Source organism: Oncorhynchus mykiss, chromosome 25 (genome assembly GCF_013265735.2).
Source record: "Oncorhynchus mykiss isolate Arlee chromosome 25, USDA_OmykA_1.1, whole genome shotgun sequence".
Taxonomy (NCBI): Eukaryota; Metazoa; Chordata; class Actinopteri; order Salmoniformes; family Salmonidae; genus Oncorhynchus; species Oncorhynchus mykiss.
In genome coordinates, this window is record NC_048589.1 from 23605565 (window position 1) to 23627492 (window position 21928).

General features: G+C 40.7%; 1 protein-coding gene across 1 annotated transcript; it reads right to left on the bottom strand.

Moving 5' to 3' along the window:
* Nucleotides 1–308: 308 nt before the first annotated feature.
* On the bottom strand, nucleotides 309–21341 carry LOC110504212 (protein AHNAK2). The gene is made up of 7 exons (XM_036962785.1): nucleotides 21203–21341; nucleotides 14201–14250; nucleotides 13940–14050; nucleotides 13764–13850; nucleotides 13490–13631; nucleotides 13061–13224; nucleotides 309–12953 (listed from the first exon to the last, which is right to left on the bottom strand). The coding sequence occupies exons 1-7, from the start codon at nucleotides 21252–21254 to the stop codon at nucleotides 2925–2927; spliced, it is 10635 nt and encodes a 3544-aa protein (XP_036818680.1). The 5' UTR covers nucleotides 21255–21341; the 3' UTR covers nucleotides 309–2924.
* Nucleotides 21342–21928: the final 587 nt, after the last annotated feature.

Genomic DNA, 21928 nt, shown 5'->3' on the forward strand with positions numbered 1-21928 from the left:
TGGGAGCCATTTAGTCATGTTTATTCACTAATAATTGCAAACCTCTCCTCTCCTAGACATCTAACTAAGCCTGCCTGAGAAAGGGTCTTATGGTATTTAAAACCACACTGTCAAATGTGCACACATACCACCAAGAGTGGGCCTACCAATTCAATTATGTTGAATAACTCATAATCCACAACAATGGCCCGTAGCCTGCTATAGAAACTAGCTCGATTCTACATTGCTGGATATGGCATGTCTGTAAAGAAGAAAACAGAAATCTGAGTGATATTTAATGTAGATACATGTAGCAGTAAGGACATACATTTCTTAATATTTTAGAATATTTTATTATTCATAGTTTTGCAAATAAATTGACTACATCAGTGCAGAATAAGGCAATAGCAACAATCAAAATAAGGCAATATAAATGAATAAATCAACTATTTACATAGGTGTTAAAATGTTTCTACTTTGCACAAATTCAGAAAACAAAATCTATTAGTTTTACATTATGGCAAATCAAAACTAGGCATCATTATGATCAAAATATAGTTGCATCAATATATATTTTCTGCTTTTTACTGTGATTACAAGCATTCAATTTTAGCATCATGTATTTCATGGTATTAAGTGTACAGATTTGAATAGTTCCTTATATGTGTTCTGTTTTTGTTCTATGAATGTTGCATGGTTTGTATGTATATCATTACGTATTCATTTTTTCAGACTCATGATCATTTATACCTTATATCTATATATGCCTGCCCAGAAGTCGAATAAAGAGCAGACATCAGAGATCATTCATAAATGCATATGGCAGTGGATTAACAAGTTCCTCTTCATTATATGTACAGCATAACAATTTGCAGAGATGTCTAAAAACAGCAATGGTCTCAGTGGTGTACAATTCCATGGTAACAGAGTGACACTGAGACTCAGATATTTTACTTTAAAATGTGTGTCAAACCAAAATCAATGATTGCAAAGTTAAACAAACCATACAACTCTATGCACAATGACTACTTTTAAAGCTGCATTACGTAACTTTTTGGGCAACGGGACTAAAATTCCTTTCTTTGAAAGCAAGAAGTGGTAGATCTGTTCTATGTGCGCTATTTCTATGCTTCCAGTTCTTACGTTTCGTTTTTGCGTCTTATATTTCCAGTTTTGTACACCAGCTTCAAACAGCTGAAAATGCTCTATTTTTAGTTATGGAAATATATTTCACAGTGGTTTAGATGGTACAATGATTCTCTACACTCTACATGCTTGTTTTGTCACATAAACTGAAATTAGGCAAACTATTACAATTTCTGCAAACAAGGAAACAACCACCAAAAATGCTGGTAACAGAATGAGGCACAAACTCTCATTCTGTTACCAAACTTTGCATTTGCACTGTTCTTCAAGTAAATGTATTTTTGTAAAATGTTCTGATTTTATGCGAAGAAAGTAGCCTATGTCAGATAAAAAAAAATCACAACAGACCTGATGGAAACAGCACATTTGTCAGTAAATGTATTTTTTGGGGGAGAAAACTAAATAAGCTAGACAAGGTGGGATCATTTTGTGTCAGTAAAATTAATTATGCGAGAAATGGTGGTGGAAATGCTTTTATGTGCAAATATTTACAGTATATAAAAACCATCATATTGAAGTCAATTGGAGTCACATGATGCTGCAACTCAGGGGTAGACCTAACATCGTAAATGTATATCCGATACATATCATACAATATGTTACGAATTTGCAAAAGGTATGATATGTTAAGAATTCCAATTTGTTGTGGCTAATGTTAGCTAGGTGGTTGATGTTAGCTAGACTAGGGGTTAGGGATTAAGGGTTATGGTTAGGAGTTAGGTTAAAGGGTTAAGGTTAGGGAAGGGTTAGTTATCATGCTAAGTAGTAGCAAAGTTGCTCACAAGTAGTAAGTAGTTACAAAGTTGATAATTAGCTCAAATGCAAACGTTGTCCATGATAAGATTCAAACAGACAACCTTTCGGTTGCTAGACTTTCCTGTTATACACCCACCCCGACCAGCCACCTTACATTTATTTTTGCTTTATGTAACCTTCTGTCTTATGTAACCATACCAAACTGATTTGTATGTTGTAATTGCGTTTACTATGTTATGTCTAGTCTATGAGACCAGGCTGAATGCTATTGTGTGGTCCACCCACTATGACTTTGGAAGAGGCAAGTCACCCCAATAGATGTCAGTATTGGATGACCATTCATGTCTGAGGAAGTTGGGAGATGATGTGTATTTGCCAAAGGTTTCATGTTCGAATCCAGCGAAAGAAAGTTGTTTTTGATATTTTTGTTTTATGCCTGTCCCAAATCCTTAACCTTTACCTTAAACATTTGGAGTTAATGTCTAACTTTAATAATTCTGAGTTAATGCATAAACTTAAAGAAAAATTCCACCCGGAAACGATCTTTTGGTATTTGTTTCATTAGTTCATTGTTGACATAGTCCCAAAATGTTTTGCTTGTCTGCAATCAAGTTTTCAAAATATGTAACTTTCAAAATATAGAAATCATCCCTGTATGCTGCAAATTGCATCATACGGGGATGATTTATGTATTTTGAAAATGACATATTTTTAAAACTTGATTGCATATTTTCTTTATGCAGATTTTTGAATATTCCCAATTGGATGGAAACCTAGCTGCTGTCACTCTGTTACTGTGGAATTGACCTGGTCTCAGCGGAAGTAATTACATTGACAAAGTTGGCTTTTACAACGCTACCTGTATCATGGGGCTTGTATGCCAATTTGTGTACTTATATAGTGTACTAGGTAAACACTCAAAACATTGAACTGTATATATTAAAACTTGGTCATAAGTGAAAGCACAATTAATAAGAGCACAATAATAATCTGACTGATATTACTCCTCAATGGAGGGATTTATCATACTGTATTCCTCCCAGTCACTCCAATTCAGCCCCATCAAAAAATGTCATTTTCTCAGACTGCATAGTGTCTTTTATCTGTTTGATAGATGAGGCTGTTTCATCTGAGATGGGCTCAGCCACAAACACATGTGTAATTTTTTGGGTTATGAAAACCGTTTCCTTGTCAGTGCCTGACATTTCCCTAACTACATGCCTCTCAATAACTGTTTGCCCATCACTCTGTGTTTTGTTGGTGTCGTCCACTGACCAAGATGCAGAAGAAACTCCGGCGGTCCCTGTCTGCAATCCAAAATCTGTTAAGAGTGTGGCCTTCTGTGTGTCTGGTATTGCTTGTATGGATGTGCTGACATGTGTACCAGACTCCAATTTTAGGGTGTCCACTGATGAGGAGGAAACTCCGGAGGACATTGGAATGGTGACTTTATCTGCCAAGTAGGGTTCAAAGGCAATACATTTTGTCCTTGCTGTGGAGGTGATGACATCACCCTGAACCTCAGTGGCAATAGGGTCAGAATATTTCACTGTGACTTTGGTTGGAGAGGCCAATGGTGGACCAAATTGTTCGCTTGTGACTGTTGAACTAATATCTGCAAAAGCATCTGATGAGTGTACTGAAAAGGTCAAGCTGGCGTCCTGTTCCACAGAGTCAGGGCTTTTCTCACTTCCTCCTTTCTCAGAAGTGTCTTTTTCTAAAATCTTGGCAGATTCTGAAGGAGAAGATAGTCCAAATGTGGGAAACTTAACCCACCCAAATTTAGATTTTTCTTTGGCTTCTTCCTCTTTATGCACAGACTGGGTTTCAACACTGGTTTGAGCATTTAGTTCGGTTTTCCCTGAGGATGTTATATCTTCCCTTGAGCCTGTGAGCTTCTCTTCCACTTCCTCTAATTTGGGAACATCAAATTCAACATCAATGCTTCTTAATATCTCCCCAAATGTTGTCAAAGTCAACTTTGGTGATTTCTCTGGTCCTTGTGGTTTTACTTGAATCTCATAATTCTCCAAAATAACATTTGGATTTATATCATCATGTTCATTCTCAGGTTTGGATTTTGAAATGCTCAATCTGGGCATTTTAAAGGTCGGAAGTTTGAATTTACTAGGTGAGCCTTGACCTTTGCTGGGGGAACCATGGCCTTTATCATCAATTGTCAGTTTTGAAACTTCAACTTCATGAACATACACTTCGGCTATTGCCATTCCACCTTTAACTGAGGGCCTTTCAGATCCAGCATCATGTAGCTGTACTTCTCTAGATCCTTTAATGTCAACTGTGTCCCCGTGTTCGGGTAAATCAATTTCAATAATTTCTACCCCAGGCACTTTAATATCCTTCTCTGTATCAGAGACATCGACTACAACCTTTGACGTTGCGCCAAATTTAGGGAATTTGAATGTTGCCATTTTGAATCCCATCTCTGATGTTTCTAGTTTTCTATCAACTGATACATCTTCATGTTTCATTTCAACTTGACTCTCCGGAGCTTTCATTTCCACCTCAGGCTCTTTGACCTCCACATTTCCCTCTGAAAGCGAAATGTCCACCTTTGGACGACTGACATCAATCTCAGGTGGTTTCACTTCTGGTTTGGAAAACAATCCAAATGACATCTGTGGTATTTTCATTTTCACATCAATTCCTGTAGCAGCTCCATCGGGCATTTCAATTTCACCAGAAGGCACTTCGATATCAACATCAGGTTGTTGGACCTCCACTTGGTCCCCTGGTAAAGTGACATCTATGACTTTCTTTGATACACTGAAATCCATCTCAGGACCTTTTACCTTTGGCAATGAGATTCCAAATTTGGGTAGTTTGAACTTACTTCCTTGTCCCTCAAGCTCAATAGCATGTTTCACTTCAACTTGAATCTCTGGAGCTGTCATTTCCACCTCAGGCTCTTTGACCTCCACTTTTCCCTCTGGAAGAGAAATATCCACCTCTGGAAGACTGACATCAACCTCAGGTGATTTCACTTCTGGTTTTGAAAACCATCCAAATGACATCCGTGGCTTTTTCATTTTCACATCAATTTCTGTAGCAGCTCCCTCAGGCATTTCAACTTCACCAGAAGACACTTTGAGTTCAATTCTAGGTGGTTGGACCTCCACGCTGGCCTCTGGTAAAGTGACAATTTCAAGTGTTTTACTCTTCACATCCACATCTATAGATGGGCCTTTAAGGTCAACACTTGGCTTTTCAATGTTAATTGCTGACATTGTCGGTTTGAGTTCTGGAATTTCAGATCCATGAACCTTGATGTCCTTGTCCACATCAGGTACCTCTACTGTGATGTTTGGAGCTGCTGCTCCAAATTGAGGGAATTTTAAAGTTGGCATTTTGAATCTTGAGGGGGAGCCTACGGTATCTTTCACCTCAATTTGAATCTCTGGAGCTTCAATTTCCATCTCAGGCTCTTTGACCTCCACCTTTTCTTCTGGAAGAGAAATATCCACCTCTGGAAGACTGACATCAACCTCGGGTGCTTTAACTTCTGGTTTTGAAAATCCAAATTTGGGGAATGACATTCTGGGTTTTTTCGATTTCACAACATCTTTAGAAACTGCTTCTGGTATTTCAACTTTAACAGAGGGCCCTCCTACTTCAACATCAGGTAGTTGGTCTGCTCTTCTCTCTGGTAAGTTGACAACTACATCTGTCTTTGAGATACTTAAGTCAAATTCAGGACCTTTAACCTTCGGCAATGAGATTCCAAATTTTGGTAGTTTGAACTTACTTCCTTGTCCCTCAAGCTCAATTCCATGTTTCATTTCAACTTGAATTTCTGGAGCTTTAATTTCCACCTCTGACTCTTTGACCTCCACCTTTACCTCTGGAAGAGAAATATCCACCTCTGGAAGACTGACATCAACCTCAGGTGATTTCACTTCTGGTTTTGAAAACCATCCAAATGACATCCGTGGCTTTTTCATTTTCACATCAATTTCTGTAGCAGCTCCCTCAGGCATTTCAACTTCACCAGAAGACACTTTGAGTTCAATTCTAGGTGGTTGGACCTCCACGCTGGCCTCTGGTAAAGTGACAATTTCAAGTGTTTTACTCTTCACATCCACATCTATATATGGGCCTTTAAGGTCAACACTTGGCTTTTCAATGTTAATTGTTGACATTGTCGGTTTGAGTTCTGGAATTTCAGATCCATGAACCTTGATGTCCTTGTCCACATCAGGTACCTCTACTGTGATGTTTGGAGCTGCTGCTCCAAATTGAGGGAATTTTAAAGTTGGCATTTTGAATCTTGAGGGGGGGCCTACAGTATCTTTCACCTCACTTTGAATATCTGGAGCTTCAATTTCCATCTCAGGCTCTTTGACCTCCACCCTTTCCTCTGGAAGAGAAATATCCACCTCTGGAAGACTGACATCAACCTCGGGTGCTTTAACTTCTGGTTTTGAAAATCCAAATTTGGGGAATGACATTCGGGGCTTTTTCAATTTCACATCAATGTCTTTAGAGACTGCTTCTGGTATTTCAACTTCAACAGAGGGCACTCCTACTTCAACATCAGGTAGTTGGTCTGCTCTTCTCTCTGGTAAGTTGACATCTACATCTGTCTTTGAGATACTTAAGTCAAATTCAGGACCTTTAACCTTCGGCAATGAGATTCCAAATTTTGGTAGTTTGAACTTACTTCCTTGTCCCTCAAGCTCAATTCCATGTTTCATTTCAACTTGAATTTCTGGAGCTTTAATTTCCACCTCTGACTCTTTGACCTCCACCTTTACCTCTGGAAGAGAAATATCCACCTCTGGAAGACTGACATCAACCTCAGGTGATTTCACTTCTGGTTTTGAAAACCATCCAAATGACATCCGTGGCTTTTTCATTTTCACATCAATTTCTGTAGCAGCTCCCTCAGGCATTTCAACTTCACCAGAAGACACTTTGAGTTCAATTCTAGGTGTTTGGACCTCCACGCTGGCCTCTGGTAAAGTGACAATTTCAAGTGTTTTACTCTTCACATCCACATCTATAGATGGGCCTTTAAGGTCAACACTTGGCTTTTCAATGTTAATTGTTGACATTGTCGGTTTGAGTTCTGGAATTTCAGATCCATGAACCTTGATGTCCTTGTCCACATCAGGTACCTCTACTGTGATGTTTGGAGCTGCTGCTCCAAATTGAGGGAATTTTAAAGTTGGCATTTTGAATCTTGAGGGGGAGCCTACGGTATCTTTCACCTCAATTTGAATCTCTGGAGCTTCAATTTCCATCTCAGGCTCTTTGACCTCCACCTTTTCTTCTGGAAGAGAAATATCCACCTCTGGAAGACTGACATCAACCTTGGGTGCTTTAACTTCTGGTTTTGAAAATCCAAATTTGGGGAATGACATTCGGGGCTTTTTCAATTTCACATCAAAATCTTTAGAAACTGCTTCTGGTATTTCAACTTTAACAGAGGGCCCTCCTACTTCAACATCAGATAGTTGGTCTGCTCTTCTCTCTGGTAAGTTGACATCTACATCTGTCTTTGAGATACTCAAGTCAAACTCAGGACCTTTAACCTTTGGCAATGAGATTCCAAATTTTGGTAGTTTGAACTTACTTCCTTGTCCCTCAAGCTCAATTCCATGTTTCATTTCAACTTGAATTTCTGGAGATTTAATTTCCACCTCTGACTCTTTGACCTCCACCTTTACCTCTGGAAGAGAAATATCTCCCTTTGGAAGACTGACATCAACCTCCAGTGCTTTCACTTCTGGTTTTGAAAACCATCCAAATGACATCCGTGGCTTTCTCATTTTTACATCAATTTCTGTAGTAACTCCCTCAGGAATTTCACCTTTACCAGAAGGCACTTTGAGTTCAGTGCTAGGTGGTTGGAGCTCCACGCTGGCCTCTGGTAAAGTGACAATGTCAAGTCTTTTGCTCTTCACATCCACATCTATAGATGGGCCTTTAAGGTCAACACTTGGCTTTTCAATGTTAATTGCTGACATTGTCAGTTTGAGTTCTGGAATTTCAGATCCATGAACCTTGACGTCCTTGCCCACATCAGGTACCTCTACTGTGATGTTTGGAGCTGCTGCTCCAAATTGAGGGAATTTTAAAGTTGGCATTTTGAATCTTGAGGGGGAGCCTACGGTATCTTTCACCTCAATTTGAATCTCTGGAGCTTCAATTTCCATCTCAGGCTCTTTGACCTCCACATTTTCTTCTGGAACAGAAATATCCACCTCTGGAAGACTGACATCAACCTTGGGTGCTTTAACTTCTGGTTTTGAAAATCCAAATTTGGGGAAAGACATTCTGGGTATTTTCATTTTCACATCAATATCTTTAGAAACTGCTTCTGGTTTTTCAACTTTAACAGAGGGCACTCCAACTTCAACATCAGGTAGTTGGTCTGCTCTTCTCTCTGGTAAGTTGACATCTACATCTGTCTTTGAGATACTTAAGTCAAATTCAGGACCTTTCACCTTCGGCAATGAGATTCCAAATTTAGGTCGTTTGAACTTACTTCCTTGTCCCTCAAGCTCAATTCCATGTTTCATTTCAACTTGAATTTCTGGAGCTTTAATTTCCACCTCTGTCTCTTTGACCTCCACCTTTACCTCTGGAAGAGAAATATCCCCCTTTGGAAGACTGACATCAACCTCCGGTGCTTTCACTTCTGGTTTTGAAAACCATCCAAATGACATCCGTGGCTTTCTCATTTTTACATCAATTTCTGCAGCAACTCCCTCAGGCATTTCACCTTTACCAGAAGGCACTTTGAGTTCAGTGCTAGGTGGTTGGACCTCCACGCTGGCCTCTGGTAAAGTGACAATGTCAAGTCTTTTGCTCTTCACATCCACATCTATAGATGGGCCTTTAAGGTCAACACTTGGCTTTTCAATGTTAATTGCTGACATTGTCGGTTTGAGTTCTGGAATTTCAGATCCATGAACCTTGACGTCCTTGTCCACATCAGGTACCTCTACTGTGATGTTTGGAGCTGCTGCTCCAAATTGAGGGAATTTTAAAGTGGGCATTTTGAATCTTGAGGGGGAGCCTACGGTATCTTTCACCTCAATTTGAATCTCTGGAGCTTCAATTTCCATCTCAGGCTCTTTGACCTCCACATTTTCTTCTGGAACAGAAATATCCACCTCTGGAAGACTGACATCAACCTTGGGTGCTTTAACTTCTGGTTTTGAAAATCCAAATTTGGGGAAAGACATTCTGGGCATTTTCATTTTCACATCAGTATCTTTAGAAACTGCTTCTGGTTTTTCAACTTTAACAGAGGGCACTCCAACTTCAACATCAGGTAGTTGGACTGCTCTTCTCTCTGGTAAGTTGACATCTACATCTGTCTTTGAGATACTTAAGTCAAATTCAGGACCTTTCCCCTTCGGCAATGAGATTCCAAATTTTGGTAGTTTGAACTTACTTCCTTGTCCCTCAAGCTCAATTCCATGTTTAATTTCAACTTGATTTTCTGGAGCTTCAATTTCCATCTCAGTCTCTTTTACCTCCACCCTTTCCTCTGGAAGCAAAATGCCCACCTTTGGAAGACTGACATCAACCTCCGGTGCTTTCACTTCTGGTTTTGAAAACCATCCAAATGACATTCGGGGCTTCTTCATTTTCACATCAATCTCTGTAGCAGCTCCCTCTGGCATTTGAACTTGACCAGAAGGCACTTTTATTTCAACATCAGGTGGTTGGACCTCCACTTTGTCCTCTGGTAAAGTGACATCTATGACTTTCTTTGATAAACTTAAATCAATCTCAGGACCTTTTACCTTTGGCATTGAGATTCCAAATTTGGGTAGTTTGAACTTACTTCCTTGTCCCTCAAGCTCAATATCATGTTTCACTTCAACTTGAATCTCTGGAGCTGTCATTTCCACCTCTGACTTTTTGACCCCCATATTTCCTTCTGGAAGAGAAATATTCACCTTTGGAAGATTGACATCAACCTCACATACTTCAGGTTTTGAAAATCCAAGCCCTGGAAATGAAATCCGTGGCTTTTTCATTTTCACATCAATCTCTGTAGCAGCTCGTTCAGGCATTTCAACTTCATCAGAAGACACTTTGAGTTCAACATCAGGTGGTTGGATCTCCATGTTGGTCTCTGGTAAAGTGACATCTATGTCTTTCTTCGATACACCTAAATCTATCTCAGGACCTTTTACTTTTGTTAATGAAATTCCCTGATTTGGCAGTTTAAACTTGCTTCCTTGTCCCTCCAGTTCAAGTCCTTTAGTCTTCACATCCACATCTATAAATGGGATCTTAACACTAGATTTTTTAAAGTCACTCTGTTTTTCAAAGTCAACTGCATGTACTTTTCCTGATATTGACAGCTTGGGTTCTGGTCTTTCAGTTCCATGAAGTTTGATATCCTTGTCCACATCAGGTAACTCTACTGTGACGATTGGAGCAACTGCTCCAAATTTAGGGAATTTTGAAGTTGGGATTTTAAATTTTGGATCTTTCACTTCCACTTGAAGCTTTGGAACTTCAATTTCCACCTCAGGCAATTTGACCTCCATGTTTCCTTCGGGAAGAGAGATGTCTGGTTTTAGCACACTAACATCTATCTCTGGGGCTTTAACTCCAAATTTGGGGAATGACATCTGTCGTTTTTTCATTTTCACATCAATATCTTTAAAAACTGTTTCTGGTATTTCAACTTCAACGGAGGGTACTTCGGCTTCAACATCCGGTATTTGGATGTCTGCTCTCCCGACATCAACAGATTGAACATCAATGCCCATAACTGCTTCTTTAATGTCAGATGAAGGTACCTCTGGCATTGTTTCTGAGCTTAAAGTTCGTATTGTAGGTGTTTGAAGGTCTGTAACATGAGTTTGGATAGTAGAATATTCAGAATCTGGTACTTTGCTGAGTTTAATTTCAGCCTCTGACATTTTCATTTCAAGGTGCAATGCATTGCTTTCATCTTTGACCTCATCCTTCTTTTCCACCGAGGTGTCTCTTTTTGGTAGTCCAATCCCAATGTCTGAGAATCTAATTTCCGTTTGTGTTATTCCAAACCTAGGCATTGAAATATTTGCTTTCTTTGACTTCTTATCTAATCCTTTAGTGTAAGTGGCAGGTATACGATTTCTCTCCTCAGATGTGATGGTTGGCCCCTCAGGTACTGGTACTGCCAACTTAGGCTCCAGAATTTCACCAGTCTCTTTTTCCTTTTCCACTTTGTTGGGAGTTCCTTTTTGTTGTATAGTTTCCATTCCAGCTTTCTCTATGTTCTCTTGTTTATGGAGTTCAATTTGGATTTCATCCTCATTGGTCTTTCCAGCTTCCTGTTTTCTTTTTGTATGGTCTATTTCTGTCATAGTAATAGGTTCATGAGCACCTAGATCAAAAAGTTGGGTCTTTGGCAATTTGAATGTGGTCACTGAGCTCCTGCTCAACTTTTCTGGTAAAGCATTTATGTCAGTCTTTTTGACATACGTGTCCAACTGTGCCTTTATGTCTGTGATTTTAGATAGTGTGGCATCTACTCTTTCTGCATTCACGTCTGTCATTGTGATTTGTTGATGAGCAGGCAAGCCTGCAATGTCACCCTTCGGCAGCTTGAACCCTGGCAATTTGGAGACAGCCTCTTTAACTCTATCAACGTCTATAACCATCTGTACAGTCTGCGCCTGGATTTCTTCAACAGGAAGAGTGAATGCTGTTTTAGGCTGTTTTATCACTGGGGCCTTGGTGCTAGTTAATGATGCATCTTCTATGCCTGGGATCTCAATATCCTCACGGCTTGGAAGTATCTTTAACCCCTTATCCTCAACTGTAAGGCCTTTCAAGTCCTTTTCTACAATCTTCACATCTGTCATTTTTATGGGTTTGTCAGTAACAAAGTCAGCAGGGTCCACCCTCTGCAGTTTGAATTTGGGAGCAGATCTTGTACCAATTTGTGCTAAAACATCATCAATGCTTCTCTCTGTAGGTAACTTTGAAGCTTGTATTTCCATCTGCGAGTCTGGTTCCATTGTAATACTGATGACCTTAGCATGTATGCTAATTTCCTGTGCATTCACATCAGTTTTAACATATGTTTCTTTCAGGTGTTGTTCTTGTCCAATCTGAGGGGATTTCCTGATAAATCCTATATCTGACATGTCAAGGCAGATGTCTACTTTTGGCATGCTCATTTCCTTATCAGTGGAGGGTAGGGTTTCCCCTGAACTCTCATTGATGATTACTTGAGTGTTGATATCAATTGGGAGTTGACACTCCTCCAGCTCAGTATGTGATACTACAGTTGGGCTCAGCAATGTATTGTCGTGTGTAGACAGATCAGATGTTATCATATCTGTTCTTGGTGTCTTCAGGTTTTTTTGTGATAATTTTACTGGTATGTTTTGCTTGTGTTTGTCTTTTTTCTCATTTCCCTTGAATGTAAACTTTAGTTCTGACCTCTCTTTATTCTCTTTCTTCTTTGTCTTTCCCTCTGGAGATTTCTTGGTTGAGGGACTTTCTTGATCAGCAAGAGCAACTGTTATGTCTGTGGTTTTCAAAGTTTTGTCCAGACTAATGAGTTCTACCTTGTGTTTTTTTGTTTCAGAGCCTGCCAGGTCTGGAATAATGCATTCATTTCTTATCTTGGTGGTTTCAATTTTTTCAGATTCTGATTCTAACACATATACTTGAGATATATCTACTGATGCGCTCTCTAGACCATCCGGTGAGTGTATGTCATCTTGACTCCTTTGGTTTTCCATACCCTCTACACGTTCTACAGTTAGTATGTCTATGTCCTGGTCCGGCTGTTCAACAGACATGCTCTTGCGGCCCTTCATCTTCATGCTTGATAACTTTATCTTATGCTTATTTGTCTTGCCCTTGACAGCCTCCTGAGATTTTATTGGCGACTCTGTGTCACTTGTTGTAGGGCTAAGCTCCAGCTTCCTCTTATCATCTGCCTCTGAAGTACTGTGAGACCTCTTAAAATGGGACTTTTGACTTTTGCTGAAGGAGGGGAACTTGGGCCAAGAGATTCGGTCACCATGCCTTTTTGTCTTTGAATGTCCCCTCATTTCCGGAGAGGAACCTTCTTCCACCTGTAGGATAACAAAAAGTGCATAGCTGATTGATTGCTGAATGAGAAAAAGAGCCAAAGACATAACACTACTCTACATATCCAGAAAAAGAACATAGTGATAGTTACTTGGATCATTTCAAGGGCTGGTTCACTCTCAAGGGTGGATGTCTTTATTGGTTTGCGTTTCAGAAGTAACTCCATCTTGTAAGGCTGGGCATGTTCCAATATCTGTAGAGCATCTTCATATGTAACATCGTCAAAATACACAGTGGCACTGAGTATCTGATCACCTGAATGAACAAAAGGAAGAAATAGAAATACCAATAAATCAACATTTGAACTGTAGAACTCTAGCATATGCGATCATTCAAAGCCAAAAATGTGGGAGTCTCTTACCCTGGAAAGCAAAAACAATCTTGGCTCCGTTACTTCACATTTAACCTATTTCACTCCACATTTCACCGATATGTCCTTTGCTTTCAGGTTAACTTTTTATAGGCTACTTTTTTGGTTCAGCTTCTGAAAGAACATGGTATGAGCTGGTTGTCTGCTTACCCTCATGTACACTAAGAAGCTTTGAGGCTGGTGACTCTGGCCTCACTTCTTTGATGAAGATTCCCTCCTTCCCTCCACTTACAACGAGGCCCTCGGCACATGTCTCTTTTGCCATTTTCACAATCACTCCTGACTCTGGGCTCTGAGTTTACACAAAAAATAATAATTAAAGAAAAACATGAGAAATGTTGAACCACCAACATGTTATGTACCACCAATGAAACCCTGAAGCCATGCTTCTCCATGAGTTAAAGATAATGCAGACTTGTCTGACCTCCAGTTGACTCATCTTGGCAGGGGAGCGCTTTTCAAACAGGGACCCAAAACCTCTCTTTCCTTTTTTGCCACTCCCACCTCCACCCTAAAATGAACGTTAAAGAAATCAGACGGTCTGACAAAATTCACACTGCAAGTCAACATGATGGTTGGATAAAATATACAGCATTGTACCTGTTTATCACTGTCCTTGTATTTGTCAGTCTCAGGGTGTTCATCTACAGGGGAGGATCCTTGAGGGCGAGGTCTTTCCCCCTCTATAAACTCAGATGACTCTTCACATATCTACAACAAAAATATGTTCAAAGTAAGTTCCTTTTGTTACTATATGGAGATGAATTCAAATGAGTTGGGTGTCTTTCCCATAGTCTTTAGTATTCACATGATGTCCACCAATGCAAACAATAGGTTTGCCATATCAGTAGAGCCACTCACTGAATCATCCACCGTGTCAGGCTCTGGTCCCTTCAGCCTTCGTCCGGACCCTACTCAATATAAAGAATAAAAAGAGAAAAATAATAAGAGCATATTTAGTTCAAGGTAAACCACCACAGTTCTCAAAAGGTTGCAACCCACTGGTTGGTGCTTATTTATAAAACCCTCTTAGGCCTCACTCCCCCCTATCTGCGATATCTACGGCAGCCCTCATCCTCCACATACAACACCCATTCTGCCAGTCACATTCTGTTAAAGGTCCCCAAAGCACACACATCCCTGGGTCGCTCCTGTTTTCAGTTTGTTGCAGCTAGCGACTGGAACGAGCTGCAACAAACACTCAAACTGGATAGTTTTATCTCCATCTCTTCATTCAAAGACTCAATCATGGACACACTTACTGACAGCTGTGGCTGCTTTGCATTATGTATTGTTGTCTCTACCTTCTTGACCTTTGTGCTGTTGTCTGTGTCCAATAATGTTTGTACCATGTTTTGTGCTACTACCATGTTGTGTTGCTGACATGTTGTTGTTATGTTGCTACCATGCTGTGTCATCATGTGTTGCTGCCTTGCTATGTTGTTGTCTTAGGTCTCTCTTTATGTAGTGTTGTGTCTCTCTTGTCGTGATGTGTGTTTTGTCCTAGATTTATATTTATTTATTTTAAAAATGTTATCCCAGCCCCCGTCCCCGCAGGAGGCCTTTTGCCTTTTGGTAGGCCGTCATTCTAAATAATAATTAGTTTTTAACTGACTTGCCTATTTAAATAAATGTTAAGTCAAATAAAATACAAATAAAGCCTCAGAATATCTCTCATTAGGTAACCAGGTATTAGATAAGATTTCCATGTTTTGTTCACATCTATTGTGAATATTATCGGGATATAACATTATCAAAATATTTCAGATGATTGTCCCTCCCTCCCTGTCTGACCAGGGTATCAGAGTTCTTTAGAGATACTAAAGCCCAGGAGGAGATTATTGGAAATTCTTCCTGGCAAGAATTCCCAAAGGAACCAGCTTCCACAGCTGCCTGTTAAGTGATCCACTCTATTGATCTGGAGATTTAACTTGAAATTTGCCTTGAAGTCTGCAGTAGGTAAGGGAGTGTAGTTTTCAAAATGTATCATCCGGATCAATGTGATTGTTATTGTTATCATCTTTGATATACAATCATACTGTGATCATGTTTTCCCTTGTCAAGTTACCCCTGCGCTGATGCCACTTGAGTATCCATTTCTGAGAATAAAACAAATATTCAAAATCAAATAATGCTATCAATGTTATCATATTAGCTGCTGAGTACCCTCATGGTTGGACTGAAGCTTCACAATAGACCTACTGGAAGTCACTGGTCAGATCATTGCAGCGGTGAAAAGCAGTGGGGTCTCATAAAATCACAAGACGCAGTGGGGTTGAATAAACTCTCTTCATGTTGATGTGAAAATCAAGATTGTCTATCAAAAATGCTGTAACAAGGTTACTGGTGAGACAAGTTTACTGCTCAGTATTATCCAATGCTGAGTTTACATTCTGAGATGCTGTATGTGATATCGATTGACTTAGGCAAGTAAACATGTTTGATGTGTTCTGGTCGAAACATTGCAAGCAATAAAGTGTAGAGAGCCCAAAACATGTATGAAAACATTCACAAGATTTTAGAATCGTAAATGAATTGACATTGTATGCCCCACTTGAAAACATGCTGGTTAGTTTGAGCGATAAGTAATGGGGAATTGCTGTGTATACAATTCTTTGTTTGCTTGTGAGTATACAGTGATGTTAACAGACTCTGAGAGACGAGAAGCAAGTACATGGAGTGAACATTAAATAAATAACTGACATGAAACAAACAAGGACAGCGTCTGGACAGGGGAAACATAACGACAATAATGCTGACACGGGGATCAAACTGAGGAACAGACAGATATAGAAGGAGCAATCAACAAAGTAATGGAGTCCAGGTGAGTCCAAAGAAGCGCTGGTGCGCCTAACAATGGTGACAGATGTGTGTAATGATGGGCAGCCTGGCGCCTTCGAGCACCAGGAAGGGGGAGCGGGAGCAGGCGTGACATACACTATGTGTGGGAACATCCTATTGAAAGGGTGTGTCATTCCCTTAGCAAGTACCTTATGAGGATCAAGGCTCAGGTGGTTCAAAGGGAGTCACACTATGCAGTAGAACAACTTTTTCGACATGACCATGTGTCAGTGCTGTGTCAGTGTGTCAGTATTAAACTGCACATACAGTGCCTTCAGAAAGTATCCATACCCCTTGACTTCTTCCACGTTTTGTTATGTTACAGACTGAATTCAAAATGGATTAAATGAATAAAAATCCTCACCCATCTACACACTATACCCCATGGCTGGTGTGTTTACGGACATATTCAATCAATCCTTATCCCAGTCTGCTGTTCCCACATGCTTCAAGAGGGCCACCATTGTTCCTGTTCCCAAGAAAGCTAAGGTAACTGAGCTAAACGACTACCGCCCCATAGCACTCACTTCCGTCATCATGAAGTGCTTTGAGAGACTAGTCAAGGACCATATCACCTCCACCCTACCTGCTTACAGCCCAAATAGGACCACAGACAATGCAATCTCAACCACACTGCACACTGCCCTAACCCATCTGGACAAGAGGAATACCTATGTGAGAATGCTGTTCATCGACTACAGCTCAGCATTTAACACCATAGTACCCTCCAAACTCGTCATCAGCTCGAGACCCTGGGTCTCGACCCCTCCCTGTGCAACTGGGTACTGGACTTCCTGACGTGCCGCCCCCAGGTGGTGAGGGTAGGTAACAACATCTCCACCCCGCTGATCCTCAACACTGGGGCCCCACAAGGGTGCGTTCTGAGCCCTCTCCTGTACTCCCTGTTCACCCACGACTGCGTGGCCACGCACGCCTCCAACTCAATCATCAAGTTTGCGGACGACACTACAGAAGTAGGCTTGATTACCAACAACGACGAGACGGCCTAAAAGGAGGAGGTGACTGCCCTCGGAGTGTGGTGTCAGGAAAATAACCTCACACTCAACGTCAACAAAACTAAGGAGATGATTGTGGACTTCAGGAAACAGCAGAGGGAGCACCCCCCTATCCACATCGATGGGACAGTAGTGGAGAGGGTCGTAAGTTTTACGTACACATCACAGACTAACTGAATTGGTCCACCCACACAGACAGCAACCTCAGGAGGCTGAAGAAATTCAGCTTGTCACCAAAAACACCCACAAACTTCTACAGATGCACAATCGAGAGCATCCTGTCGGGTTGTATCACCGCCTGGTACGGCAACTGTTCCGCCCACAACCGTAAGGCTCTCCAGAGGGTAGTGAGGTCTGCACAACGCATCACCGGGGGCAAACTACCTGCCCTCCAGGACACCTACACCACCCGATGTCACAGGAAGGCCATAAAGATCATCAAGGACAACAACCACCCGAGCCACTGCCTGTTCACCCCGCTATCATCCAGAAGGTGAGGTCAGTACAGGTGCATCAAAGCTGAGACCGAGAGACTGAAAAACAGCTTCTATCTCAAGGCCATCAGACTGTTAAACAGCCACCACTAACATTGAGTGGCTGCTGCCAACATACTGATTCAACTCCAGCCACTTTAATAATGGGAATTGATGGAAATTGATGTAAAATATATCACTAGCCACTTTAAACAATGCTTCTTAATATAATGTTTACATACCCTACATTATTCATCTCATATGTATATGTATATGCTGTACTCTATCATCTACTGCATATTTATGTAATACATGTATAACTAGCCACTTTAAACTATGCCACATTGTTTACATACCCTACATTACTCATCTCATATGTATATACTGTACTCTATACCATCTACTGCGTCTTGCCTATACCGTTCTGTACGATCACTCATTCATATATCTTTATGTACATATTCTTTATCCCTTTACACTTGTGTGTATAAGGTAGTAGTTTTGGAATTGTTAGGTTAGATTACTCGTTGGTTATTACTGCATTGTCGGAACTAGAAGCACAAGCATTTCGCTACACTCGCATTAACATCTGCTAACCATGTGTATGTGACAAATACATTTGATTTGATTTGATTTGAATGACAAAGTGAAAACGTGTTTTTTAATGTTTGCAAATGTATTGAAAATGAAATACAGAAATATATGTTTTACATAAGTATTCAGACCCCCATTAGCCAATACTTTGTAGAAGCACCTTCGGCAGAGATTACAGCGGTGAGTCTTTCTGGGTAAGTCTGTAAGAGCTTTCCACACCTGGATTGTGCAACATTTGCCCATCATTTTTTACAATATTCTTCAAGTGCTGTCATATTGGTTGTGGATCATTGCTAGATGTAGCGTGGTTCGTTCTGCGTTGTGTACTTTTAATTAGGACGCTGCCACAACTGAAGGTCTGCTAGTTGAATTATTTTGATTTGCCCTGCACACGAAGAGACAACACACATTATGTTAACCCTTGGCTCAGTCCTAGCTCTCAGGCACCTTGCTAGCCGAATGTCAGGCAAAAGAGCACCAAAAGGAAATAACAGGTGCTGCGTGCACACATTCAATGCACAACAGCACACCATACAATACAAGTAAAATGATACAGAACATAATTCGGACAAAATAAAAGACATACGTGCACATGAAGAGACAACACACATTATGTTAAACCTTGGCGCAGTCACAGCTCTCAAGGACCTGCGCAAGCACATGGACACTCACTCAAACACTGTCCCAAGTACTCACAAGTTACAATAGATACCCTAGATAGCAAGCTTTGTGAAACTTGTTAACATAAATCTTTACATTATCCACATTGTAACAAACTTATGGTAGCATAACAGTACATTGTGAAACATTACCACGGTTTTATATTGAACAATTTCGGAGCCAAGGACAACATATCTTGCTAGCCAAAGGTCAGGCAAAAGAGAACAATAAGGGGGTACGGAAATACAGATAACCCGCGATGGACCAAACCAAAATATACAAAACTTTTACAATCACATGTATGTACAATATTGATATGAAAAAGTGTTTTTACACCAAAGAAATACATTAGCTATGCAGCTGTAATTAACTAAAAGATTAACTAAAAGACTAAGAGATTTGTCCTGCTGAAAGGTGAGTACATCTCCCATTGTCTGACGGAAAGCAGACTGAACCAGGTTTTCGTCTAGGAATTTGCCTGTGCTTAGCTCCATTCCGTTTCTGTTTTGTCCTGAAAAACTCCCCAGTCCTTAAAAATTACAAACATACCCATAACATGATGCAGCCACTATGCTTGAAAATATGGAGAGTGGTAACTCAGTAATGTGTTGTATTGGATTTGCCCCAAACATAACACTTTGTATTCAGGACAAAAAGTGAATTGCTTTGCCACATTTTTTACAGTATTACTTTAGTGCCTTGTTGCAAATGTTTTGGAATATTTGTATTATGTCTATGCTACCCATACAGCCTACCCTCACTGTAGGCTATCTGCTAGCTGTTGGCTAGAGCACACGTGCCAAAACTAGAGTAGGCACTTTTGCTATTTAACGCAACAGTTTTTGTGACAAAACTATTGTGACAGAAATCAGTAGAGTTAAATATAGGATGGAAACACACTGAACTTAACATTTTTATTTAGTTAAATTAAAAGGTAAGCAAAAATATTTTGTGCACTACTGTGCACTACTGTCACGCCCTGACCATAGAGAGCTGATTATTCTGTTTATGTTGGTTGTTGGTTATGTTGGAGCTGTTTATTCTCTATGTTGGTTGGGTCGGGGTGTGATTTAGGGTGGGTTATCTAGGGGAATTGTATTTCTATGGTGGCCTGATATGGTACCCAATCAGAGGCAGCTGTTTATCATTGTCTCTGATTGGGGATCATATTTAGGTAGCCATTTTCCCATTGTGCTTTGTGGGATCTTGTCTAGATATAGTTGCCAGTGAGCATTATTAGTAGCTGCACGTTTTGTTGTTTTGGTCTTTGAAGTTTTAATTTCCAAAATAAGATGGAAACATACCACGCTGCATCTTGGTCTACTCCTTATGACGAACGTGACAACTACGTCATCACACACTGATTTTTATTGGCAACAAGTCTGTTTGGTGGAAACACACCACTAGTGGGAAAATGCACATATTTTCTTCATGAAGATTTTAGAATATTCGCATGAAAATCAGTTGCCGGCCTCCCGGGTGGCGCAGTGGTTAAGGACGCTGTACTGCAGCGCCAGCTGTGCCTACAGAGACTCTGGGTTCGCGCCCAGGCTCTGTCGTAACCGGCCGCGACAGGGAGGTCGTAGGGTGACGCACAATTGGCCTAGCGTTGTCCGGGTTAGGGAGGGCTTGGCCGTTAGGGATGTCCTTGTCTCATCGCGCACCAGCGACTCCTGTGGCGGGCCTAACCAAGGTTGCCAGGTGCACGGTGTTTCCTCTGACACATTGGTGCGGCTGGTTTCCGGGTTGGATGCGCGCTGTGTTAAGGAGCAGTGCGGCTTGGTTGGGTTGTGTATCAGAGGACGCAGGACTTACAACCTTCGTCTCTCCCGAGCCCGTACGGGAGTTGTAGCGATGAGACAAGATAGTAGCTACTAAAACAATTGGATACCACGAAATTGGGGAGAAAAGGGGTAAAATAAAAAATAAAAAAAAGGAAATCAGTTGCCAATTAGATGGAAACCTAGCTAGTGTTGTGAAATGTAAAAATCATCATTAGTCCATAATAATCATGATGTCAAGACAATAAAAGAAGCTCCGGCGGTCTACTGCATCTCAGTGCTAGAGGCATCACTACAGACACTCTGGTTTGAATCCACGCTGTATCACAACCGGCCCGGGTTTGGCTGACGTAGGCCGTCATTGTAAATAAGAATTTGTTCTTAATTGACTTGCCTAGTTAAATAACTACTACTACTATGTTTGCTTGGTTCAGCCAAGGCTAATTCAACCACATAAGAACACTTTCATGGAGAAATTCTTATATCAAGAGGGCTTACCTGAAGGAAATATCTCACCCTTAAAGCTAAAGTAGCAACCTGCTTTATCCATTTAATACCGCCTCAGACAGACTGGAAGAAACTCCCAACATTGCTGCTATGTTTTTGCTCCCAAGAGAGTAAGAGCAACCATCCTTTGATGAAGGGTGGATACTGCCCACTTTTTGGGTTCCGGTTCAGTTGCAGCTCAGCCTTCTAGATCAATCTTGTAACAGTATGAGTAACACACAGCAGCCAAATCCTAGGACTGGAGTTGCAAATCATATTTTAAATACTTCTCATGAAGGTGTGGATGTTCTCCAAAATACATATTTGTATATAACCCTTTCCACTCCTACAGGGGATGTACACCGCAGCTATAAATATAGAAATATTATGTAAACTTTACAGTGTTTAGTCATTTCCACTCTCATCTCACAGAGACTTCTTTACACACCTTTTTCTCCAGATTAACTGATTTTCAGCAAACGCTGTATACATGTTCAGAGAGAAGGGTAATAATGGAGAGGGTCATGACTGTGGAGAGAGACAGTGGACTCTCTGAGGAACAAGGGGACTCTCCCTGTGTGGGCTGAAAGGAAGGGCATACTTCAAATAATCCGGAACAATTCCAAATTGATATCTCAATTAAAAAATAGCCAGAATTGCTGATGTTCATGTTATATTATATTGTTGTCAGGGGCTGGCATATATTCCTCATACCAAGACTGGCACTTAGCGTGGAGA

Excerpts from the sequence above, each read along its gene's own strand:
- LOC110504212 (XM_036962785.1), bottom strand. The coding sequence starts at position 21,254 with ATGGATAAAGCAGGTTGCTACTTTAGCTTTAAGGGTGAGATATTTCCT. Across the intron at positions 14,251-21,202 it reads GGGTGAGATATTTCCTTCAG|GGTCCGGACGAAGGCTGAAG; the intron begins GTAAGCCCTCTT and ends TATATTGAGTAG. Across the intron at positions 13,851-13,939 it reads ACAAGGACAGTGATAAACAG|GGTGGAGGTGGGAGTGGCAA; the intron begins GTACAATGCTGT and ends CGTTCATTTTAG.